Source organism: Felis catus, chromosome D1 (assembly GCF_018350175.1).
Source record: "Felis catus isolate Fca126 chromosome D1, F.catus_Fca126_mat1.0, whole genome shotgun sequence".
Classification (NCBI taxonomy): Eukaryota; Metazoa; Chordata; class Mammalia; order Carnivora; family Felidae; genus Felis; species Felis catus.
Window position 1 is genome coordinate 20543352 of NC_058377.1, and position 25984 is coordinate 20569335.

General features: G+C 49.1%; 1 protein-coding gene across 17 annotated transcripts in view; it reads left to right on the forward strand.

Annotated features, from left to right (window-relative positions):
- GRAMD1B (GRAM domain containing 1B) overlaps window positions 1–25984 on the forward strand; it is a 248434-nt gene that overhangs the window by 126564 nt on the left and 95886 nt on the right. Inside the window, exons 3-5 of one of the 17 annotated variants that reach the window (XR_006586069.1) lie at window positions 9947–9990; window positions 12181–12285; window positions 12393–13611. The exons of 13 other annotated variants lie outside the window; for them this stretch is intronic. Coding sequence is in view for 2 of the 4 variants with exons in the window: in XM_045038460.1 (XP_044894395.1) it covers window positions 9947–9974 (28 nt within the window). In the remaining 2 variants the exon portion in view is untranslated. Of the gene's footprint in view, window positions 1–9241; window positions 9320–9946; window positions 9991–12180; window positions 12286–12392; window positions 13612–24064; window positions 24597–25984 lie in introns of those variants that run through there. 3 more of the 17 variants (XM_045038457.1, XM_045038460.1, XM_045038454.1) reach the window with 3 other exon arrangements.

Genomic DNA, 25984 nt, shown 5'->3' on the forward strand with positions numbered 1-25984 from the left:
GCAGTCTGGAGGGGACAGTAGTCCCTGGAAGCATTCCCCTCCACATTGCCCTTTTTTGTGCCGGCTTTGCATCTTTTCCCCTGCCTCTGGCCTGAGAATTGGCGGGGATCTACAGCTGTGTCTTTTGGCCCCCGGCTCAGTTAATCCTGTGGCTTCTTATATGCTGTCACCCTGAATGGCTGTGTGAAAGGCTCCAGAGGGCTTGGCAGCCTGCTGTAGGTCTTTTGTGAAAATTGGTTCACGTGCAGAAGGAAACCCCCAAAGCAGGAGGTACAAGCACTTATCTGCCTTATGCTTTGGTGACCCTTCTCATTTTCTTTTATTTTCTTTTTAAAAATGTTTTTATTTATTTTTGAGAGAGAGAGAGAGAGTGAGCATGGAGGGGCAGAGAGAGAGAGAGAGAGAGAGAGAGAGAGAGAGAGAGAGAGAGAGAATCCCATGCAGGCTCTGCACTGTCAGCGCAGAGCCCGACGCGGGGCTCGAACTCACTAACTGTGAGATCGTGACCTGAGCTGAAATCAGGAGTCAGATGCTCAACCGACCGAGCCACCCAGGCGCCCCAGCTCTTTTCATTTTCAAAGCACTTGCACAAACTTGTCATGTGAAAGTCCGGTTTGGGGACCAGCTGCTGGCTGGAGGCCATATCATGAGGCCTGGAGGTGGCAGGGAAGGGCTTGTGTAATCAGAGCGCTGCGAGCTTCACGTGGACACCAAGTGAAGACAGAGGGACATTAGGGGAACTCGTGGAGTTCCCATTGTTCCCAACCCCTGACTGCCCTTAAGACAGTAATTGTGAAGACAGCATTATTTCAGTTAACATTTAGTGACTGTTCCCGGTATGTGTCAGTCACTGGGCTCACATTTAAATTTCACCATTTTGGTGTGCCCGGATGGCTCAGTCAGTTGAGTGTCTGATTTCGACTCAGGTCATGATCTCACGGTTTGTGGGTTCCAGCCTCACGTCGAGCTCTATGCTGACAGCTCAGAGCCTGGAGCCTGCTTTGGATTCTGGTCTCCCTCTCCCTGTGTCCCTCCCCTGCTCATACTCTGTCTTTCTCTCTCTCTCTCTCAAAAATAAACAAACATTGAAAAACATTTTAAAAATGTCTCCATTTTGCTATGAAACAGTAGTCCTCTTTTCTCCATTTTAGAGTTTACAAAACTGAGGCTTAGAGAGGTTTTGTAATTCGCATAAGATCACACAGCTGTTTTAAAAAAAATGTTTATTTTGAGAGAGGGCGTCCATGCATGTGAGTGCGGGGGGAGCAGAGAGGGAGAGAGAGAGAGAGAGAGAGAGAGAGAGAGAGAGAGAATCCCAAACAGGCTCTGCGCGCCTGACTTGGGGCTCGAACCCACAAACCAGGAGATCATGACCTAAGCTGAAACCGAGAGTCTGACGCTCAACTGGCTGAGCCACCCAGGCACTCTGAGATCACACAACCCTTATACGATGGGCTGGAATCTGAATCTAGACAACTTGACTGTAGAGTTCAACCGCCATGCAATGCTGCCCTGTCCAGCTCTAGAGGCTAATGATGAGGGGGTAGCATTTATATTCCTGTTGCTTGTGAGGCCTCAGGAATTGCTAGTGGCTGAGGGAGGCGGGCCTCCCTCCCCTTTGCCTATCTTGTTTTACCCTGAGGAACTCAGATGCAGAAGGGCACCGATACCGGCAAAGACACTCAGTATTGCACAAAGTACGAGTTTCCCTAAGCTGGCATCGTCCCTTTGTCTCGCCCGGAGTACTTGCACTCAAATAGGCCTGTTTCTTTCCTCTTGACTTCATTTTTTTTTTTTTTTTTTTAATTTATTTATTTTGAGAGAGAGAGATCGAGAAAGCACAAGCCGGGGACAGGGCAGAGAGAAGAGAGACAGAATCCCAAGCAGGCTCCGCGCCATCACCGCAGAGCCCGATGCAGAGCTTGAACTCAGGAACTGTGAGACCATGACCTGAGCTGCATGCTTAACCACCTGGGCTGCCCAGGTACCCACCCCTCTCCTCTTGACTTCAGAGCTGAGGGCGCGCTGTCTTCTAGGTGACTGGTCCCAAAGCTACGTCTACTTCCTTTCCTCCTGGAACCTGAACCTTAACCCTTACCACCCACCTCACTCGCTCCAGTCCTGCCTGCTTGAGCAACCTCCTCCAGCCCAGACCCCCACAACACCGGGGCCATCGCCAGGAATCAGGCCCACTTGGCAAGACCATTCTAGACTTGAACTTCGCAGTGTTAGCTGCCGTCTCTCTAGTTTCCTCATGCTGGGCAGTTCTGTGCATCCATAGCTCCTCACAGATGCTTTAGTCATATCCTCTCGGAACTTCCCACTTTGGGTTTTTAATTTCTCGGTCTCCTTTCTCCTCCCACCTCCAACCTGATCAGCTTCCCTGATTTTCTTTGTCAGTCTTTCCTCCCCTTCTTTATTTTTGTTCGGACTCTTTTTTACTGTTCTTTGATGATTTTTTTCCCCAAACTCCCCCGCATGTTCCCCTTAATGTCCGCTGCCATTCAGTATTACTTGCAAGTGTCTCTGGTTGTAGTTCTTGTCCTTGTTCCTTTTCTGCCCTTTTTCTTATTCTAATGACTGTCTCACCGCCCCCCCCCCCCCCCCCGTCTTTATTCATCTAAAAACGCAGGTGGGATTGTTTTCTGTCCAGTCTACCTCTGCCATCGTCAGCTCTGAGGACTTAAAATTTCATGTTCTGGGTGGGGGGAAAGGTCACATGGATTAGGGGAAGGGGCAAACCACTGAATAATACTGAAAAAAAAAAATCTAACACTTAAGACACAGTTTTAAGCCCTCTAGCATGTTATCTGCATATAGTCTATGAGTTGAGTAACATCATCTCTGCCTTACAGATGAAGAATGGGGGCACAGAGGCTAAGTAACCAGCCTGAGGGTCACACAGATGGTGGGCAGTTGGGTCAGAATTCCAACCTGCGCAGGATAGCTGGAGAGGTATGCTCGTCAGCACACTCGACTGCCTCTCTCCAGAGTTGATGGTTAACCAGCAAAAGATGAGAAGTCACCTTCTGGTCCCTGAATCCAACATGCACAGTCATGGGAACACACACGCTGCCCTTTTCTCCTTCATGTCCCTCTCTTTCTCCCTTCCTCTTTCTTTTTCTGTCTCTTCTCTTGAGAGAAGCTGTCATTTTCTGTGCTCACAGAGCAAAGACATCAAGTGACCTCTCAAGGTCCTCATGTTTGTGATCTCCTGTAGTTTGTGAACCTCTCCCTGTTTCCTCACCGTCTTTTCTGTTTAAAGTCAGACTGCAGGGGGGCACCTGGGTGGCTCAGTTGGTTAAGTGTCGGACTTCAGCTCGGGTCATGATCTCACAGCTCGTGGGTTCGAGCCCCGTATTGGGCTCTGTGCTGACAGCTCAGAGCCTGGAACCTGCTTCGGATTCTGTGTCTCCCTCTCTCTCTGCCCCTCCCCCACTCACACTCTGTCTCTCTCAAATAAATATTAAAAATAAAAAATAAAGTCAGACTGCAGGGAGGAGTTGTACCTTTTTGGCTAAGGTGTCTGACCCACGTTTGTGGTCAAGCTGCACGTTGGATAAGCAGTGCAAATATGGCCGCACCACTGCCCATTGCTCAGAGAACTACATATCCCATGGTGCAGCAGGAGGACACTGGTCTGACCAGGGTTTGAAACTGGCTTGCTTGGCTTCCTTGTGCCCTGCCCACCAATAGGCAGCTGCTTTAGAGGAGGCTCTTCCTAAAGAAGCAGGTGCAGTGTCCAGCCTCTGAGCTGTCTTTAGGGAACTGGGTGCCTGTTCTTCCCAGGACACCCTACCCATCCTCCACCAAAACTCAGTCTAGCCTCTTTTCAGGTATCTGGGTTTTTGTTGTTGTTGTTGTTGTTATTTGTTTTTCTTCCTTAATTTGTTACATAAGTATAGTGATTAAGGAGTTAGAATGTAATACCTAGGGTAAAGTCATTAGTACAAATAATTCCCCTGGAGAGAAAATGATGTAACGATATGGTAAAGAGCTTCCCATCCATCTCTCTGTCTCTCTTTCTGTCTCTCTGTCTCTCTCTCTCTCTCTCCATCTTTCTGTCTTTTTACTAAATATGAGGTCAAATGGAGCGCAATGAACTTGCAGAAGAGGGAGCTTCTGGTCTCTAGCTGAAAGAGCAAACGAATAGACTAGAGGAGTTACTTCTTCCAGAAGAAATTATTAGATGGATTCCTTTCTGGTTAGCAGAGGTGTGGATGCAGTGGCTTGTTAATTGATCCACTGCGTCAGTTTTCCTTTCTTTTTCCCCTTTCAGTGTCATTTTCTTTTCTTTCTTCCCTCCTGGAATTATCTTTGGACTCTGGGACATACTTCTTCCCTCCTTTCTCATTGAAACCAAGCATTATCCCCTACCTCCTTCTGTGCCCCATCTCCTGCATTATCTGTTCTATAGCTAACAGCTCTCTTCCTGCTACTTTGAGTCCAGGACATATAAATTGCTTTGTAAAAACATGGCTGCTTCTGGCTGAGCAGCCCTCTGAAATGCTGTCTGCTGTGTTCAGCATCCAGGGCTGTGTGACGGTTGGTTGCCATTAAGAACCGAGGAGGTACATGTGTTTGGTCATTTGGGACACTGGGCGGGGTCCTGTTAACACGGGTCTGATTTCTGCATGATTTTGATGAAACAGAACATCCTCCTTCGTGGGCACTAGCCTTCTGCTCTCCATCTGTCTGTGCATTTGACTGTCAGCCCAGGAACAGAGAGGACCGCAGGCCAGAGCGATAGCCAGAAGGAACATTACAGGCCTCTGAGCAGAGATGATTCGTGTGGAACCAGCGCAGCCCGCACACTTTTGGCTTTTTTGTGCAGGTTATGATAGAATACCTTTAGTGCTGTCCTAGCAGCGCCCCGTACCCTTTCCAAGTTGATTGTATCTATGACCATGGGGCAGTGAGCTAAAGAAAACCAATCCATCGGCCCAGATGGTGTCCCACTACTTTTACTCCTGTCCTTTTTCATTTGGCTGTATGGAACTTTCATGCCCCTTGGCTAATAGAGTGAGATGGGATGGGATAGGCAAGGGATGCATGATATATTCAGTGTTTATGGTGACTGGAACCAGGAACATATCCCCCCACCTTCATTTTAATCTTGGTAATTGACCAGTTTGGTCAGATGGCTTAGTCTACTCTGCTACCTAAATAAAGTGAACGTGAGTAACTGATTCTTTTTAAAGGCAATTTCCACTGGACACAGGAGGTTTTTTTTTTTTTTTTTTTTTTTTTTTTTTTTTTTTTTTTAATTTACATCCAAGTTAGTTAGCATATAGTGTAATGATTTCAGGAGTAGAATCCAGTGATTCATCCCCTACATGTAACACTCAGTGCTCATCCCAAGTGTCTTTCTTAATGCTCCTTACCCAGTTAAAAATTTTTTTTTCAACGTTTTTTTATTTATTTTTGGGACAGAGAGAGACAGAGCATGAATGGGGGAGGGGCAGAGAGAGAGGGAGACACAATCAGAAACAGGCTCCAGGCTCTGAGCCATCAGCCCAGAGCCCGATGCGGGGCTTGAACTCACGGACCGCGAGATCATGACCTGGCTGAAGTCGGACGCTTAACCGACTGCGCCACCCAGGCGCCCCTGCTCCTTACCCATTTAGCCCAGCCCCCCTGCGCAATCCCTTCAGCAACCCTCTGTTTTCTGTATTTAAGAGTCTCTTATGTTTTGTCCCCCTCCCTGTTTCTATATTATTTTTGCTTCTCTTCCCTTATGTTCATCTGTTTTGTGCCTTAAATGTCACATATGAGTGAAGTCGTATGATTTTTGTCTTTCTCTGACTAATTTCACTTAGCATAATACCCTCTAGTTCCATCCACGTTGTTGCAAATAGAAAGATTTCATTCTTTTCGATTGCTGAGTAATACTCCACTGTATATATGGGGCGCCTGGATGGCTCAGTCGGTTAAATGTCTGACTCTTGATTTCAGCTCAGGTCATGATCTCATGGTATGTGGGTTCGAGGCCTGCATTGGGTTCTACGCTGACAGCGTGGAGCCTGCTTAGGATGCTCTCTCTCTCTTTCTCTCTTTGTCTCTCTCTCTTTCTCTTTCCCCCTCTTCCTCTCTCTCCCCTCTTCTCTCTCTGCCCCTCCCCTGCTTGTGCTCTCTCTAAACAATAAATAAATAAACTTAAGAAAAATACTCCATTGGGGCGCCTGGGTGGCGCAGTCGGTTAAGCGTCCGACTTCAGCCAGGTCACGATCTCGCGGTCCGTGAGTTCGAGCCCCGCGTCGGGCTCTGGGCTGATGGCTCAGAGCCTGGAGCCTGTTTCCGATTCTGTGTCTCCCTCTCTCTCTGTCCCTCCCTCGTTCATGCTCTGTCTCTGTCCCAAAAATAAATAAATGTTGAAAAAAAAAATTAAAAAAAAAATACTCCATTGTATATATATATATACCACATCTTCTTTATCCATTCATCAGTGGATGGACATTTGGGCTTTTTCCATACTTTGACTATTGTTGATAATGTTGCTATAAACATTGGGGTGCATGTGCCCCTTTGAAACAGCACACCTGTATCCCTTGGATAAATACCTAGTAATGCAATTGCTGGGACGTAGGTAGTTCTGTTTTTAATTTTTTGAGGTACTTCCATACTGTTTTCCAGAGTGACTGCACCAGTTTGCATTCCCACCAGCAATGCAACAGAGATCCTCTTTCTCCACATCCTCACCAACATCTGTTGTTGCCTGAGTTGTTAACGTTAGCCATGCTGACAGGTGTGAGGTGGTATCTCATTGTGGTTTTGATGTGTATTTCCCTGATGATGAGTGATGTTGAACATTTTTCCTGTGTCAGTTGGCCATCTGGATGTCTTCTTTTGAAAAGTGTCTATTCATGTCTTTTGCCCATTTCTTCACTGCATTACTTGTTTCTTTGGGTGTTGAGTTTGATAAGTTCTTTATAGATTTTGGATCTAAGCCTTTATGCAAATATCTTCTCCCATTCTGTCAGTTGCCTTTTAGTTTTGCTGATTGTTTCCCTCCCTGTGCAGAAGTTTTTTTAAAAAAAATTTTTTTTAATGTTTATTTATTTTTGAGACAGAGAGACAGAGCATGAATGGGGGAGGATCAGAGAGAGAGGGAGACACAGAATCTGAAACAGGCTCCAGGCTTTGAGCAGTCAGCACAGAGCCCGACGCGGGGCTCGAACTCACGGACCACGAGATCATGACCTGAGCCGAAGTCGGACGCTCAACCGACTGAGCCACCCAGGCGCCCCGGAAGTTTTTATCTTGATGAGGTCCCAGTAGTTCATTTTTGCTTTCGTTTCCCTTGCCTCCAGAGACCCGTGGAGTAAGAAGTTGCAGCCGAAGTCGAAGAGGTGTTTGCCTGCTTTCTCCTCAAGGATTTTGATGGCTTCCTGTCTTACGTTTAGATCTTTCCTCCATTTTGAGCTTCTTTTTGTGTATGGTGTAAGAAAGTGGTCCAGGTTCATTTTTTTGCATGTCGCTGTCCAGTTTTCTCAACATCGTTTGCTGAAGAGACTGTCTTTGTTCCATTGGATATTCTTTTCTGCTCTGTCAGTGATTAGTTGGCTATACGTCGTGGGTCCAGTTCTGGACCACGATTCAGTTCCATTGATCTAAGTGTCTGTTTCTGTCCTAGTACCATTGGACACAGGAGATTTGCTTAATGTGTATACACCAACCTCTGGATATGCCCAAGATTTTTCCCCCCTAATGTTTGAGAATGCATTTTCTTACAATTTGCCATCTTCAGGGGAAAACAGGCAGGGGGTTGGGGGTGGGGAGTGTCCCAAAAGGAAATCTTAAATTAATTGAGGTTTTATATTCTCTGAGCCTGTGGTAACGGCAGCAAGAGTTGGGGACAGATGGAGGACGGAAAGATGAAGGGGTGGGAAATTTGGTAGCATGGCGTTTAGTGTTTAGTGGAAAGATGTTTGGTGTCAGTGAACACAGGTTTGGAGCCCAGCTCTGCTATGCCGGCCGTGTGACCTTGGGCAAGTCACGGAAAGTCTCTGAATCCTAGTTTAATTATCTCTGAACTGGAGAAAACAATACTTACCTCACAGGCTTCCTCGGAGTGTCAGATGAGGCAGCAGATTTGGAAACGCATTAGAGCACCTTACAAATGGGAGTTGTTAACTCTTACTGTTCTGTCATTAAGCCAGACTCACAAAGGCTGTGTTAAAGTGGAATTGTTTGTGGGATGGTTGGTGTTGTCGTTCTTTCGGGAAACTCTTTTCCTGCTCTGTGTGGGTCCCCCTGAGTGCTCAGTTTTGTTGTGAAGCCAGGCTTGACCAGCAGCAGAGGTAAGAGAAAAGAATGAAGGGTGAGGGAGGCAGGAATGGATGAGTGATCACAGGTTCCTTGCCTGCCTTTTTTATTCTCTTCTATTTTAATCTCTCTCTTTAACCCTGGCTGTGCTGGGTTGTTCTATGCTCTGGAAGCTGGATTGGGAGGGGGTACATGAAGGGGCTTATATCTTGGGGTCTCACCCTTTCTGAGGGATGAGTCTGTCTGGAATCTGGAAAGGAGTGTTGGCAGGCCTTTCTTTGACCCTTTTGCTCTTTTCCGGGTCTTTGTTTGTTTTCTCATCTGTAAAATGGAGCCGCAGCTTCCACCTTAACACTTTGCAGGTCTGAAACCAGAAGCATAAAGCAATCAGTGTGCTTAACAGCCAGCCCAGGTTAGCACTGTTGGAAGATCTGGTAGAGCTGAGGATACTGATCTGCCTTTCCATAGGTTATTGGCTTTGATTGGGAGAATATCTCTGAAGACGGGGCGGGAAGGTCAGTGGTTCAGGAGAGCACACACCTCCCTTCTTGGCTGCCTCCGAGGAGCCCTGCTCTTTTGTGTTTATCCGGGCGCCAGCACGAGCAAATGCACACAGTGAATACCCACACCGTGTTTTATTTAAGTAGAGGCTTTGCTCTTTCCTTGAAACGTGAGCGGCCTCTTCCCCTTCTTCCCTCTAGGGCCTGGGGTGCTCCGATCCCTTTCCCCTGGCGGCCTCTGGCCGACACAGCCTATCCCAGGTTGCCGGAGTAAAATGGGCCAGAGAGGAAGCTGTAGTCACTGCAAGCAGAGCGGCCTGTCCCCGCTGGGCAGGAAACCTACAGTGATGAATGGGGCCGGATGAAGTCATCCTGCTCCTCCAATCAGGCTGCTCCGAGAGAGCCAGGGGCCTCTGCAGATCCAGCCGGGCTGCCGGCTGCTCTCATGTACCTTTAGACAGAGGCTGTGAGTCTCTGGGAGTGGAGTGGGGGGGTGTGAACCGCCCGCTCCTGGCTCCTGTGTAGGCCTCAGTCAGTCTGAATGTTATTGCAAGGTGAGTGGCTTCACCCGGCAGATTCCTCTCCCTCTGCATTCTCGACCTTGCCGCGCAGGGCTCCGGCTTGAGCCTCCGGCACCTCCTTGCACAGCACCTCCTGCTTCCATCTGAGTGCCTGTACCTCCTTGAGGTTCTCACACCCGCCCCCACGGGCCCCCGGCCTCCTCCCTACCCGCTACCCCCAGCACTTGCTCAGCACCCGCCAGCTGGCCTCTGCCCACACGCTCCGCTCTTCCTGACCTGTGGGTACCAGTTGGCCGGGTGATGGGAGGGCAGGGCCTCCACCTCTGTGCGCTCTCCCCCAGCAGGGGGAGCCCTGGGAGACCCACACTTGCCTCCTGGGAAGAAGTACCAGGCAAGGGGAGACGCCCCCTGACTCAGCTTGATGTGAGCATCTGTGGGAACCCAGGCAGCACCCCCCCACAACCCCAACTTGCTGGGGACCCCGAGCCTCTTTCCTGTCTCCCCTCCCTTCCCCCACCCCCAGTAGAGGACATCCCAGGGGGCCAGAGAACCGAAATTGGTCTCTTATTTTCCCTGCCCTTCCAGAGGGGTGGTTTGTTCTTTCTGGGTGGACATTTGTGACTCTGCCTTTTTTCTCTGGATGGGGCCACTGCTCCTTAGGCCAAGCAGAGATCATGGAGCCGGCTGATATGGCGACAGCAAAGGTAGGATGGAAATGCTGCCGGCCGCACTGTGCGTAAGTGGCTTCGCTTGGCGAGTTCTGCCTTTGGTTCACTTTTCTCTCCCCTCCTGTCCCTCAGCTCACCACTCCTAAGTGTCCGGGGGCTGGGTCAGAGCGGAGGGAAATGACCCCCGAGCATGAAGCTCAGGAGAGGGGAGGGAGGGCTGGGTCTGACAGAGCGCACTCCTCACCTTTCCGTGCCCAGAAGTCTGAGCAGGTGGTGGGGGGGAGGGGGTGGTTGGTCTCTAGCTCTGTCTGGGCTGATCTGTGTCTTTCTCATTAGCTCTCCCTCCTTATTCCTTTATCCTTATCCCGTCTCTCTTTAGTCACCCCCTCCTTTATGGTCTCTCTTCCTCACGCCACAATGCTCTCTTCATCCATTTGTGCCTCCCTACCCTTCCTTCCCACCTTCTGTCTGCTTCCCTTTTCCCTCCGTCTGTTGTATAAGGAATGGGTGGGGTCGTTGTGGGCCGGACAGTCTTGAGAGCAGAGACTGCCTCTCATCCTGCAGCAGACGAAGGCCTTGGGATTGGCGGGGAGTTGGTCTCTGAGTGGCAGGTGCTGCTGCTGTCCCCTCCCACCGCTCATCTGATGCCCCAATGGAAGTGTGGGTCTGGGCCCCTCCAGGGAATGTGCCCGGGTGCTCTCGCCCAGACCCTGCAGCCTCACTAGAGGGCGTTCCTGAGATGAGTTTCTAATCCCTCCTGAGTCCTGCTTGCAGTTTGGAATTTGCAGTGCCTGTGCATTTTCCCAGACGAGGAAGGAACTTGAGCCATTGGGAGTGGATGGGGGAACCTAAGGAGGCCAAGTCTGCAAGCCCCAACCCCAATACCTTTATGCAGGGAGAGACCTAGTGTCCTTCTAGAATATCTCAGCCCTTGGACAGGCTGGGGAGGGGGGTTCATTTTTGGCTAGATGGCAGGGTCTCCTTTGTTTCAGAGATGAAGGACTGAACAGGATTCAGACTTTTGGAACAGGTTGGGTACCCCGTGTGTATATGGAAGAGAGAAGGAGGTTGGAGGCCCAAGCAGCGAGGGTGCTGTGGGCAGTAATGTGTTCTGGTGGTGAGGACATGTCCCCGCGAATCACAGATCTGAGCTGCTGGTGCCTTTCTCCTACTCCTGCATGCGGTGTGATCTGCTCCGAGTTACTTCCCCTCTCTGGGCTTTCGTTTTCTAGTCTGCAAAATTACACACAGCTGTTGTTTTAACCAGCTTAGATTTGTCAAATACTTTGTTTTCTTTGAAGAAAGGAGCTGGGGAGCACACAACTAAATGAGAACAGGCCTCCCTGGACTGCCTCCCTCCCCTGTCCCCGCTTCCCCTCTCTTTCCCCTCCTTCCTCAAACATCCTGGTACCCACGTTAAGCACGGTTGGTGCAAGATGCCCTCCCCCCTTCGCATCAGAGGCACAGAGGCAGCCAGGGGGAGCAGCCCTGTGTTTGGATCCAAAACCCGGTTTGCTCCAAGCAGTTTGTTTTGTGGTTGTAATGCTACTGTTGGTGATGTCAGGTGTCATCTGTCACCAGGCTTCCCTCTCACGAACCTCCCGGTCAACTAGCTCATGAAGTTGTAAGTGGTTGGGGATCAACCAGGTGGCCCTCAAGGGTGGGTGGTGGCCTGTGCTGGGGGGAAAGGTGTGGTTTGCAGGGATTGGAGAGTTATTCTGCGGTTAATTAGGAGGGTATGTTTACGTTTGCAGCTGCATCTGGAGGTAGAAACAGAGGCAGCTCCATTTTTCTTAGTCTCTTACCATCCGCTAGTCAAGATTGCAGATTGTCCACGCAGGGGGACAATCAGGTCTTGGGAGCCGGACCATTCCTGAGGCTGGCGTCTTCTTTCAGGACCTCAAAGAATGAACCTGATTGGCCGTGGAGACCAGATGCCTTTAACCCCAGAGCTGTGATTCTCTTTCTTTAACCTTCTCTACCCCAGACCCTTTGGAGGGAGTTTAGTTCAGGTATTTCCAGTCTGGGCCCACGGACCGCTGAGGTCCTTAGGAGAGGGTCCATGAGCTCTATCGTTTGTAGGCAGAATTTTATATATCTCTGCATTTTTCTGGGAAGAGTACCTGTGACTCTCCGTAGGTCCCCAGAAGGATTATAAGTCACAAATGTTTAAGAAACTTTACCTGATGAAGATGCTCCTGCAAAGAGCCTGTTTGCATTTTGCAGCCTAGGTACAAAGAGAGCCTATGTATTGTGGCAGATGTACCGAATCTCTGATACCATCTAAATGCAGCGGAGCTGTTGAGTAAAAATTCACGTCGTGACTCATTGGTACGTCATTTATATATGACTCGGATGTTGTTTCCTTAATATACCATTTTACTTGTGTGTATTGCTAAATACATGTAAATGCATCTGTCTTACCCTGTCCCCTTCAGTTCTCAGGTACTGTTCCCAGGATTTCCCTTAGCCCCAACTATACTGGGTTCAGTTACTCCAGAATGAAAGCGCTTTTGGTTTGGAAGTGTGATCACTCTGGACGACAGCACTGCCTATTTAGACCATGTTCAGTTCCTGGAGGAAGGCTGTTGGAGGCATGATTTCATCTCCTGGAGTCTGGAGTTTGAGGCTCTGTTATTGCATTGCCATGGTACTATTTTTTTTTTTTTTTTTTTAAGGTTGTAATTTCAGCGCGGGGCCGTCTGATGTCTTGACGTGACTGTGTTAAGATATGTAGATAGTAAATTGCACCCTGAGAGTTCTCGCTTCAACCGTGAGAAAAGAGGTTGGTAGGCACTCGTCAATATGTTCGTTCAAGGAATGTTTATTAAATGCGTTATTTGCCAGCAAAGATTTCACTATGGAGGTTGTAATTGGATCGCACATGATCACCGTGAACAGTTTGTTCACGGGTTCTTGGGGGAGACAGATGAGTAAACATTATGAAACATTATGACGGTACAAGGTAACAGGGGTTGTAACAGAAGTTCAAGTCAGCAGGGAAGCGCAAAAGAACTATTTGATGTTGGCCTAGGCAGGCAGGAGGGCTTTCTAAAGGAAGCGACATTTGATCTGAGACCTGAAGTGTCAGCGGGAGCTTAGCAGGTGGACAAGAGAAGAGAGGTGGTATTATAAACTGGAGTTGGACATATCTGCCTTCATACGCTGGTGCTGCCACTTTCTGGCTCTGCGAACGTGAGCGGGTTATCTTGGCCTGTCCTCGTCCCCCGAGTCCTTATTTGTAAACGAGGGTGCTACCCATCGACCCTGCAGGATTGTCGTGAGGATTAGATGAGATAATGCCTGGCTCACCGTAGCTGCTCGCTGAACGGCAGCTAGGCAAGAGGAGACAGCGTGCACAGGGCAAAGCCCAGGTCACTGCAAACAGTTTGGCATGATCAGGGCTTAGGAGCACGTGGACCCCAGGCGGCAGATGATGGAACTAGACATAGGGATTGACATCCCATGACAACCGTGCACATTACTGAGATTATGTAGATACTGGGAACAATCGAAATATCTTAGGGTAGCATCAGATTTGCTTTTGAAAAAGTACTCTCTGGGGTGCCTGGGTGGCTCAGTCGGCTAAGCGTCCTACTCTTGAATTCGGCTCAGGTCATGGTCTCACGGTTTGTGAGTTCGAGCCCTGCATTGGGCTGTGTGCTGACAGCACAGAGCCTGCTTTGGATTCTCCCCCGCCCCCATCCCTACCCCGCTTCATTGTGCGTGCGTGCGTGCGCTCTCTCTCTCTCTCTCAAAATAAATAAACTTTAAAAAAAAAAAGTACTCTCTGGCTACAAGGCAGACAGATAATTGATCATTTCCTCATTTTGTGCCATCTCAGATTCTTTGTTTTGTTTTACATGTCTGTCTTCCCCAACTAGACCGTAAACTTTTTTTTTTTTAAGGGCAGGGCTAGTGTGATTTTGCTTTTTAAGCCACAACCCGCCCCCCCCACGCCTATTATATTACCAAGTAATATAATAGGGGCTCAATAAATAATTTGGTAAACGAACAAATAGGAGAGGAGGGGTAGGCATAACGCCATACCTAACAATGAGAATTTAAAGGCACGTATAAAACTGAAAGCAAGATACAAACTCAGAGTTGTTCAGGGAGCTAGAACGGACAGGCCTTTGTATCTAGTTCAGTGGGAGGTGGAAGAGGAGTATAGGGTGAATTCCAGGTGTCTGCCTGGGCGACTTTGTAGTTGGTGCCGTTCACTGAAGCAGGCGCAGGAGGTCAGAGGGAGCAGCAGGCTTAGAGGGGCAGTGAGAAGTTGCCTTTATTCAGGCTGGCTTTGAGGTGCCCTTGGGACATCTAGGTGACGGTGTTCGGAACAGTTGGAAATTGGTGTCCGAAGTCAGGAGAGTGGCAGTAGTTATTCTCGTATACTTGGGAGGCACAGGCGTATCTCCAAGGCTTTGTTAGAGCATTCAAGAGTAGATCGGGTCATCATAAGAAAAATGTCTTACAATGTCGTGGGGATGGATGTTGACCAAGCTTACTGTGATCATTTCACTGTGTGTACAAATAATGAACCGTTATGTTCTACACCTGAAACTAATAGGATGTGACATGCCAATTAATATGTCACTAAGCCCCCCTGGATTAGGAACCTCTGGGATGCAGGTGACCACAGGGCTGCAGGGTGCAGGCTGCAGCCCTGCAGGGCTCCCAGACCACAGGGCTCCCTGAAGACAGGGAGTTGACTGAAGAAGGCTTTCAGATCCCCCTTCCCAGCAGTTAGGAGCCATAGCCTCTCCTTAGAGTGGAATGTGAGGTCCCAGAACTCAGCAGCCCTTCCTCGGGGCGGGGAGTGGGGGACACGGGGGTCTGAGCTTGTGCGTCTGGTAGAGAAGTTGAAAAAAGTTGGTGGACCGACACAGAATCGCCACATGTCTTACCTATGGAAGGTAACAAAACTAAAATAGAAAACGTCCACCACCACTGTTTAAAGAATATTTTAATACAAATTTATTTTTTTTAATGTTTATTTATTTTGAGAGAGAGAGAGCAAGAGAGAGAGGGAGAACACAAGCAGGGGAGGGGCAGAGAGAGAGAGAGAGAGAGGGAGATACAGAATCCCAAGAAGGCTCCAGGCTCCCAGCCGTCAGCACAGAGCCCAATGCGGGGCTTGATCTCATGAACTGTGAGATCATGACCTGAGCTGAAATCAAGAGTCAGACGCTTCACCTGCTGAGCCACCAGGTGCCCCTTAATACAAATTTCAACGGACATGTTATCAAAAACTAAAAATTCAGTGTATTTAGCTTTTTCAAAACTTAACCATGTTGCCCTTGTTTTTGTCAGTTGTCCACAGATCATCTAAATACTTCACAGTGCCCTTGAACCATCAGATGTAGCTGGTGACAGAGTATGGAAGGACACAGGTGCATTTACCGAGTAGTCCTAAGACACACGGAACCTGAGCTCTCTGGAGGTTTACTCATGATTATGCCATCTCACGTCAGTTGTGACGTTTAGAGAATATAGTAGGTAGAGGGGCCTGAACCATCTTCCACATTGTTTTCCCCCCAGCCTTAAGGCCCTGACGAGAAAACGTCCTAATGGTAGGAAATGCAATTTCAGATTCCAGCCCGTTAGATGCAGTCTGCTCTGTCCAAATAAACCTGTATTTATTGGCCGCGATGATGGCAATATGTTCCGAAGGCACTATTTCTGGACACCTGTCATGCAAATAGGAAGTTCTTGTCTCCATAAAGGATGATCACAAATATTGGATCCTTTTTCTGGCTGACTCTTTTGTGTTAAGACCAGACTAATCAAGAAATAATTGTCGCAGACAGACTTAACATAGGTTGGCTGAGAATACTCATCATTACTTATTAATTGAAAAGTTGGCATAACGATTACAAACCTGTGTTCATTTTGGTGAACAGAAATACTGTGTCCTGATTACCTGTGCCTCTCTTACAGGACTTACTACTTTAAACTTTATGTTAGAATTACTTAATATAACTACTTAATGCCCGTGTATTATCTTCCTTATGAGATTATAAGCTTCCGGAGATCAAGGAGGATATTTGGGTTATTATTGAAATAACGTCATGATTTGTCTGGGTCCTGAACATAGTAGGCACTCAGTAAGTGTGGTTGTTGTTGAATAAGTAAATGGCTGACTGATGTGACAGAAATACCACATATAGAAATAGAAACATAAAAACATCCCCAACAAAACAGAAAAAAAATCAGAAACTTTTGTGTACATAAAGGAGAAAAAGTAGATAAGGAAGCACAGAAATGGAGCCTGTCGTCCCTGCAGGAGGTACTGGTCGTCTGTGGACACCGGTTAGGAACAGTCATGATGATGGTTAAAATGTGCTGGGCACTCGATATGACGTCATGTGTTGTGTCATTGACACCCAACAGCCGTGTGGGTTGTTGCCATTATCACCTTTGTGTGCTGATGGAGCTGAGGCTTCGAGAAATGAAGTAACTTGCTCAAGGTCACATAGCTGTTACGTATGGATTCGAACTCCCGTCCAATTCCGGAATCGCTGCGCAGAAGAAACCGCAGCACACGCCTCCGGGGCTGGTGTCCGGCCCGTGTCCGTCAAGAATGTGGTTTTCCTAGGCTCGTCACATCACGGAGTGGTTTCTCTGCCAGCAGTCTTGCGTCCTTGGCCAGGAGTCTTTCCCTGTTGAAATGAGTTCATCAGTTTGTTAACAGTCCTTCTCAAGCGTAACTTAGATGAGAAAGGAGAAGTCTCCTTTCGGTGGGAGGAGAGCGGGAGCAGCTGGCCGTGGGCGTCTGGGCGCTCCCTCCCCGCGAGAACCTGAGTTTATAAGCTCCCTTCTGGGTCCCTGATGCCATCAGTCACCCTGAATTTCTCCTGAGGATAAACCAGGAGGATCAGGGTGGGTAATTAGAAATCTGCCTTGTTTCTTCCATCTGGCAGGAGCGATGTTTTCTTTTGTTATGCATGTAATTAGAATGAGGGAAGTCAGGCGAGGTCCCCTCTCCCGGTGGGTGGGGGGTTTTGGAAGGTGTGTGCCTCTTTCCTGACTGGGGGGGCTTTTCCACCTGGGGCCCGCCCTTCTGTCTAGCAGCAGAGAGCCTTGTGATCGAGAACACGCTAATGAAGAAGACATCCCAAGAAGCCAGCACTGAGGCAGGCGGGCAGGTGTTCAGGAAGCTGGGGAGAGGTTCTGGAGAGGAAGGGGATAGAGGTGTAGGCCAGAGCGAGGGGGTCCTCTCTGGGATTTCCGTCGCCAGCCCTTGCGGGCACGAGGGAGTCGGGCGGTCACCATGGAGGAGGGATGTCCAGAGTTGCCGGGACAGAGGGAGAGACGTAGGTTAGCCGGGCTCTGCCAGTGAGGTGAGCAGGAGAGGTGGCTGAGGAGAGGCGAGGGGGTTTGTGCTGCCGGCACTGGGCTTCACCTCTTCGCTTTTCCCGATTTTACCAACCGCGGCACCCCCTCGTCTTGTGGCTCTAGGAGCAGCCACCAGCGGTGGGAAGAGAAGCAGACCTCGCCGGGCCTCGGTGTCTTCCTCCGTTAGATGTGGCTCAGTGACACCTCCCCGGGGCGTTGTGAGACTCACAGGACGTAATGTAGGGGGGCCCACTTTAGGCTCTAGAGTGGACAGGCTGCCTCTATCCTGTCTTCCTCCCTCTCCAGTCAGCTGTGCTGGTGAAGCAGCTGGGGGCGGGATGAAGCTGGCTGGAGTTTGGCTCTGCCCTTGCCCATCCTGTTGGAACATTCTGGATTAGCAGATTGTGAAGGAGGGGCAGAGAAGGATGGGGAGGAGGTGAGTCTGTCCATTTTCGATTTTGATTTTTTTTTTTATTTCGCTCCAGCCCCCCACGTAAATCCCTGGGGTCATGGAGGCCCAAGGAAGCATGCCTGAAGTGAACCGAGCCCCCACTTGCTTTCCACACAGACCTCTCAACCTCTGCTGCTCTGTGGCCTGGGCCACCCCTTCCCTCCCCTCCTCTCCCCTCTCCACAGTGGACTGGTGGGGCTGGAGGGCAGGGGTGTGCACATGAGTCCCCCACACGGGAGGGGAGAGGAGGGGCGGGCTCGGGAAGCTCCCGGCTGGGAGCTGACACAGATGAACAGACCAGAAGGCAAGGCCAATGCCTGCAGCCCACACTGTCACCCCAGAGCCAGTGACTAATAGTGGCGGGGGGGGGGGGGGGGGGGGGGGAGGAGGGGACAGGGAAGTGGCGGGGAGCACCTGATCGGGTGCCGCTCTGGCCATCTGCCGTCCCCCTCACACAGGCTCTATTGACTGCAGTTTGGGATTTGGAAGAGGATTCTGGCTGGAGGACGAGGAGGCTTGTTGAAATGCAGTGTTTAGGACGCCACTCCTCCCCCGCTGCTCCTCTCACCAGCTTCCTGACCTCCAAAATGCTCCTTAAATATAACACTCTCAGCGCCTGCCGACTCCCCTGCCTGAGCTTGGAGCTTTGATTCCCCAACGTGTGACTGCAGCACGGCTCTGCCCCAGTTTTGCCAGCTCCTGGAGGCATGCGGCACTGCCCTGGTCCTGCGGCTCTCCTCTCCTCGGGAGGCGAGCGCAGAACCCAGAGACTCCGGATAGAAGGGGAGCCTCGGGGATCCTGTCCACTGTCTGTTTTCTGCCCCAGATGGGCTCCCGGTGACTCCCCAAGGTCATGAGGAGGCGTGAGCTTCTGGTGGTGGAAAGAGCCACTGAGGGGTGGGAGTCAGGGCAACTGAATCCTGTGGTGGGTTCGTGGACTCCACGTTTCCCTTGGCCGAGGCCTTGGGGGTCTGCAGAGTGGTAATGCTCCGAAGGAAAGACCTCCTGCCAGTCCAGTGCCTGCTTACAGATGAGGCGAGGAGCATCGGTCCTGTTCTTGTTGCCTTGGGAAAGGAGCAGTACCCACGTGGTGAGACCTTAAAGGCTTGACTTGGAGACCAGGAGAAAGTCAAAGCAGCTAAAATCAAAGTTTCTTTTTTCTTCTTTTCTAACCTGTATTCCAAACCCAGTAAAGTTTGGAAGAAACCGTTGTAGCAAGAGGTTTGGAGGGACACAGCTCAACCTTCTGTTAATCAGACCTTAGAAACACAACAGACGTTGGAGTGAATATCCATGAGCCTGGGAAGGCTAGGTTTTTGAACTTAGATTTTGAAAATTCATGTTGAAAATGCAACACGAATCGTTGTCCCCGTCAGCCATTCCCCACCACCGCCCTCCTCTCTCATCCATTCTGTTCACAGAGATTGGAAGGAGAAGATTGGTGTCAGGTGTGTCCAGTTATGTTGTTTATCTTTAAATTGTTTTTTGCTAAATATTGAACAGAGACAAAGATTATTTATAAAAAAGTACATAAAAAAGCGTACGGAAAGAAGGAACAACAGTGTATTTCTTACCTGTCCTGCTGACTCCATGTTCTTGCCCACTGACCACCTTTCAGAATGTTGAGTTTGTCACTTCCTTGATTTTCCATTTTATGGATACACACTCTCTAGCTATACAGATAGAGGATATCTGGATACTCGTGAGTACTGATGAGGTTGAGTACCTTTTTATACATGAACGTGAAGCATCTATCTTGTTACATGTTTGTCCTGTGGCTGTATACTCATGCAATCATACGTCATGCTTTCTTCATTTTGACTTGCTCTCCGTGTTCAACATTGTTTCCAAGATTCATGCGCTTGGTTGCACGTGACAGTAATTTATAAATTTTCTGAATGTTATAGACTGTTCACACTTTATTTTTTTTTAATTTTTTTTTTTCAACGTTTATTTATTTTGGGGACAGAGAGAGACAGAGCATGAACGGGGGAGGGGCAGAGAGAGAGGGAGACACAGAATCGGAAACAGGCTCCAGGCTCTGAGCCATCAGCCCAGAGCCTGACGTGGGGCTCGAACTCCCGGACCGCGAGATCGTGACCTGGCTGAAGTCGGACGCTTAACCGACTGCGCCACCCAGGCGCCCCCAAGACTGTTCACACTTTAAGAAAATCCTAGTTGTGTATCCTTTCTGCTGTCGGTAGACATTTGTTTCCAGGTTTGGGGGTTTGTTTCTGCAAACCGTGTTACCACACAGAGTGAGTGCTGTGTGAAGTTTCTCTCTCGAACATTTCCTAATGGGAGCTTCTTCATTTGGTAGAATGGAACCATTAGGTGTTAGGGGATGCATTTCTCGAACTCTACTATAAATACCAAATGGTTTGCTTACGTAGTTGAACCACTATATACATGTCCATGGTTTGTTTTTTTTTGTTTTTTTTTTTTTTTTTTTTTTTTTTGGTTAATGTTTATTTTTGAGAGAGACAGAGAGACAGAGCATGAATAGGGGAGGGGCAGAGAGAGAGAGAAGGAGACAGAATTTGAAGCAGGCTCCACGTTCTGTCCAGGTTCTGTCTGTCAGCACGGAGCCTGATGTGGGGGTTGAGCTCACAAACTGCGAGATCATGACTTGAGCCGAAGTTGGACGCTCAACCGACTGAGCCACCCAGGCCCCCCTCCACCGGTTCCTTTCCAACCTTTACATTATTAGACTTTTTAACTTTTGCCAATCAGATAGGTACAAAGTTAGCATCTCATTGGCATTTTAAGCTTGCATTTTCCTGAGTGCTAATGAGGTTGAGCACCTTTTTATATGTGTATTGATTGATCACTTCCTCTTCTGAAAGTGCTTATTCAAATCCCTTGTCTTTTTATCTAATTGTTTTTCTTTTTCCTATTGATTTGTAGATATTTTTATTTATATTTATAAATTCTGTGAACCAAAATTCCTTTTCAGCTACATTTGTTGCAATTATCTTCTCCCAGGAAAGCCTGGTGTTTTCTCCCTCTTATAATCAGTTTGAGGATCAGATGTTCTTCATTTTACTGTGGTGGAGTTCACCCGCCTTCTGCTTTCTGGACATTGTGTGTGTGTGTGTGTGTGTGTGTGTGTGTGTGTGTGTGTGTGAATTGTTTAGGAAGTCCTCAGGCAGCCGCCTGTGTGAGGATCAGTTGGTAATTATGATTTATCAGGGGAGATTGTTTGGTCTCTGCCAAGGTTGAAGACAGGCCTGTCTTTGAGTTCCTCAGCAGCATGTGGGAGTTTCTTGGAGGCTCACTTGTAGGGTTAGGGGAGGCCAGCAGGGCCTCCTACTTTATGAGGTGATCTCCTCTTTCCTCCTCCCATTAGTGGGCCTGTGCACTGTCTCTGCTCACTGTGTTCTGTGAGGTCCAGAAAACCAAGGCCGTTTAACGGGTGCCACAAGTGCCTTCTCTAGAAAACATGTCTATAAGGCTTTCTTTAATTTTCTGAGTTTCTGCCCTCACTGAATTTATGGTTTCTAAATTTGTCTTATGGTTTCGATAGCTCATCAAGTGTTTTTTAAAACATTTCCTCTCTATTTTTCTTTCTAAATGTTTTCTTTCATCCGGCATTTTTAGTTGTTTTTAGCAGGAAGGTCCATTAGGATAGCTAGTCTGCCATATTGCCGGACTAGCTTTCCTTCGGCCTTTCCTTCTTTTCCGTAAAAGTTCTTATCCTTCCGGAAATACAGATCTCAAGGAGCAGCCAGATTGCAGTTCAGGCGGAAGCAGGAGCATCGAAAGCACCTGCCTGACCGTTAACCTGTGTGCTCACCCCCACAGTAATCTAGAATGATGTCAGTGCTGACACCTTACCGGTCAGGAAACTTGGCGAACCTACCGAACTGTCTGCCCTCTAGGAGAAGATCAAAGAGGGAAGATACATTAAATGATGAACACCTCTTCATTTTGCTTGGTCTTATGCTTTAAATATATTTCAAGGAAAGCTGGCAATCCCATGGCTCTTTAAAGCCCTATTTGGGTCATATTTTGAGATTTTCTTATGGACCACAAAAATGGAGCCAGGTTCCCAAGCTCTGTGAAGAGCCCAGGTTACAGAAACAGGAAAGAGCCAAGGGGAATTTGAGGCAGTTGATGGTCTCACAACCAACTAGATTCTCCTTTTCATGTTCCTCCCATCACATTCATGTAGTGACCTATCAGCAATAGTAAAAGAAAGAAGCAGCTAACTTGATTTAGCATCTTTTTTTTTTTTTTTTTACCTGTTGCCTGGATTCTTTTTGCCCTGGGAGCGTGTAGGCCCTTATTAGCCTGTCTCACAGATTTTCTTTCTTTCTTTCTTTCTTTCTTTCTTTCTTTCTTTCTTTCTTTCCTTTTTTTTTTTTTTTTTTTTTTTTTAATAAGCATACATCCTGATTAAGAGACTGGATTTTGGGTTTGAACATGCCCAAGTTCAAGTCTCAGGCTTGCAGCTTGTTGGTTATTTAGCATTAGGCAAATCCAGATGCTACAGTCTTAATTTTCAATAACATCATCTGAAAAATACTGATAGTCACAACTTCATAATACGGATGTGAGTGTTAAGTGAGATAATACAAGTAAAATGCTTATTAGCACGATGCCTGACATAAATAAGCTCCCCAAAAATTCTTATTAGTAGTTGCAAGGGAGTTTTTTTTTTATTTGACGGTTCTTAAAATTTTTATTGAAAAATATAGAATTTTCACTATTTAGTAATGTGTGTCTAATATAATACTTGGAAAGCTTTGATTCAGGTTTCATGTGTTATCTGTGATCAGGGGGGATAGGATGAGAGTATTCTCATCTACCTAGAGTATTCTAGGTGCCATTTGCCTAGAGGCTGGCATCATTGGTCCCTGGAGGCCCTTGGAGTGAATTACCTAGGTTGTAAAGGAGAACTTATGCAGCCCTACAATACCTAAGTTGAAAGAATGGCCTGGATACATAACTAAAGATGTATTCTGAGGTCTTGAGAGCGTTTCAGTGTTGTCTGGCTTGGGTCTGTGGACGGAGGAGAATTCCGTAGGCCAGGGCTGCTTTGAGAGTACATCTCTAAAAGCTCAGGATCCCTTAAAGGGTGTTTTTGCTGGACCATCTGGACCCTGGAGAGAGACTGCAGTGTTTTAGTTAGGTTCGAATAAGGCCACTTCAATTAAACACTTGCTAATAGTATCTGGTGTATATAAGCCATCCTAAGTCAGTGAGATGACGGACTCACACACTGTCCCTGCCCACTTAGAGTTTACCATCTAAAAAGGCAGGTAATAAGTAATTACAACTACAGCGAGCGAGCGTTACCAGTGGGGATCTTGCGCTCTGGTTGTTCTTAAGACTGTCTATCACTTTGGGGGTCAAGTATAGATGATGTGCACACAACCCGAATGGGTGTCTGTAGATTGCTCTGAGGCAAGTTTCAGGGTAAAGGTTTAGTATGGTTCAGTTGGAGGTTGCTATTTCATAATTAATCTCCTCTTTGTTTGTTCTCACCCATCCGCATTACTGACCCAGATAGTCCGCAATCTAGGGGAGGCCAAAAAAAAAAAGTCACATAGCCACGGAAGTTGCTGGGGCTGGAACACAGTGGGCCCAGGTTGGAGGATTTTAAGAGCGAATTGTATGTTCTAGTTGGAGTTGAAAATCTCAGTGCCTCCTCTCTTTGATGCTGTGTCTGGTCTGAATCATCTTAGAGCCCGGTATTGGTGATAAAATGTTGAGATCCCACACCAGGCCCTCGTGGCCACCTTAAAATGATTCCAGGCCCCAGGTGACTGGGGGCGCTGCTGGACCACCGTAAGTTGCTGCCTCACCATGCACCCCAAAACTGGTGGCCCTGGGGCTGGGCACTTTCCCCAGAAGGGGAAGAGAACTGTGTGTTCCGTGTGCCTTGAACTGCTTGGGATCTCATTGCTGCGCGGCCCCGCCTTGCTGGGGAGAGGGTGAGGATTCTATTTAAGGTGGTCTTGAGCAGCTCGCCTTTGGGCCTCTAGGCACTAACCGCGCGCGGGAGGAGGGGGGGGGCTTTCAGGCCTGCTCAGCTTGGGATTCCGGACATTTGCAGAGGGCCTGGGGTCAGCGCTCCCCTCCCCGTACCCCCCCCCCCCCCCGCCCCAGGGTGTGGCATTTTAACACCTTGGATGGATGCTCCTGGAAGTGCCCGACTCGCGCTCTTCCTGCCCCCTCTCCTCTTCCTCCTTGGGCATCACCTTGCTCGCCCACCCTCTCCCTGACTTTCTGTCCCATCCCGGGACAAAACATGTGCTGTGTCTTTAAATGGGCGGAAGTGGCTGGCAGTGCTTTGCTTGGGTACTGCATTGATGAGGAGATTATATGGAGCTGCGGGAGCCGCCGCCTGGGGGAAGAGAGGTGCAGGTTCTGCTCGGTTCTTGCTCTCCTGCGGGGCTCTCCTTGGGTCCTTTCCCCCCCAAGGCTGCTCTGAGCCGGCAGGAGGCGAGGGTGGGCGGGTGGCCGGCCGGCCTGCCTGTTGACAGCCACTCCAGGCTTGTTTTGCAGCCTTGCCGTTGCCTGTCCCCATCAGAAGCTGGCAGTGGCAGCAAAGGCTCCGGCAGGCAGCTCCAGCCCCGGGGCTGGATTTGCAGAGGCTGCCCTTGGCCTCCGAGCCCAGCCTGCCGCGGTTCTTCTGGCTGGTGCTGCTGGCTCTCTCTCTCTCTCTCTCTCTCTCTCTCTCCTTTCTCTCTCTGTGTTCAAGTCACATTACATGGGCTTCTGTTCTTTGGGGACTTCGTCATCTTTTCCAATATGTCCTGGGACCTCCGGAGCTGTCACGGGGATGCTAAGGACACGGTCAGTGGATTACCGTGCCTGTACTAATGAAAGGATTCAAGCTATCCTGGTAAGTAGAGGAGAGGGGTACGGCCCCTTCCTCTTCGTCATCGTTCTTCAACCCCATGTCCCTCCTCAGCACCTGAGCATCCTCAAGAGGTCTCCTTCACACAGGCCTGTCCCCACCCCCCCCCCCATGGTTCTCAAGGAGTCAAGAGGGGGGCCGCACACCCTACAAAGTTGGGTCACTCTCCCTGGCTCATCCTAGCTTCTACCCCGCTGCAGTTATTTTCTGCCAGCATCTTCCCTGGGGGAGGGGGTTGGTGGAAGTTGGGGGGCTGTGGAGAGAATCCAAGTGCAGCTGGAAAGAGTCTCCAACTTTGAGGGACCTAATGGGTGGTGCATGCTGAGGGAACTTGGTAAAGAAGGGTCCCTTGGGTCACGCCCGGCCGGTGGTGGGGGCAGTGGCACTCTACCCAGCCTGACAGCCAGCCCCAGGGGCCTGGCTCGCCCTGCTCCATAGGGTACCCTCATCCCAGCGGGCAGGCTCTGATCTCTTCGAGGCTTCTCTCTGAGAAGTCGGGAGGACCAGGCCCCGACCTCTGGCATGCCTGGCGTCCAAAGGAGAGTGGGGTGGCCCTCCTGCCGTGCCTACCACGCACACACCTTGGGGCTTTGGAGGCACCTCTTGCAGAGCCTGATGTTGGGATATTAGAGCCTCCTCTTGCTTGGGATGCGAGCTAGCTGTCTGGTAGCCGCAGAAGCAGTCAGAATATTTTTACCTTCCATTTTAAAAATAAAACCCTCACCTCTCCCTTTCCTCCTCGGAATCGGGCGGGTGGGTGGGTGAATTGGCTTTTTTATGTGGTTGAGAAACTGGAGATTTCGCCTGGGAAACTTTGTCACGGCAGGGATCTGGCCCTCCCCACGGGGTAGTGTGTGCAGCTTACCGGGGACCAGCTCTCTGGGCTGGGGATGGTGCCTTTCTCCTTGACAGCGGAGGGTGGGAGGAGGAGAGTTTGGGAGAGCTTCCCGCGGGGATGCGCCCTGCCTTTCTTGCAGCTCCCAGCCGTCCACCCGAAGTCCATGGTGGGACCATGGGAAATGATCTCTGTGGTTGGGAGGGTGATTTCCAGAATCGGGGTAGGTACTGAGCAGTTTAATACATGTCGTCCTGTCCTGGCTCTAGCTCACATCTGGCCTTCCAGAACCTCCTACTCTAGGTTGAAGTCTAACAGGATTAATCTAGTCTAGCTCTCCTCTAGGCAAGAGGGCTCTTTAGTGGGTCTTCAAAAGGTACTTTGCGGAAAGGAAAGGGAGGAGCTTAGTTCTTGTGAGCTTAACTCTTAAAAACTGAGGTCGTGAATAGTCAGTGACCCCCGCCCCCAGCCTGTAGTCTCTTCTCAAGATTTGGTATCACTCCCTCCTATCTGTAGCTCTTGTGCTGAAGGCCCCCCA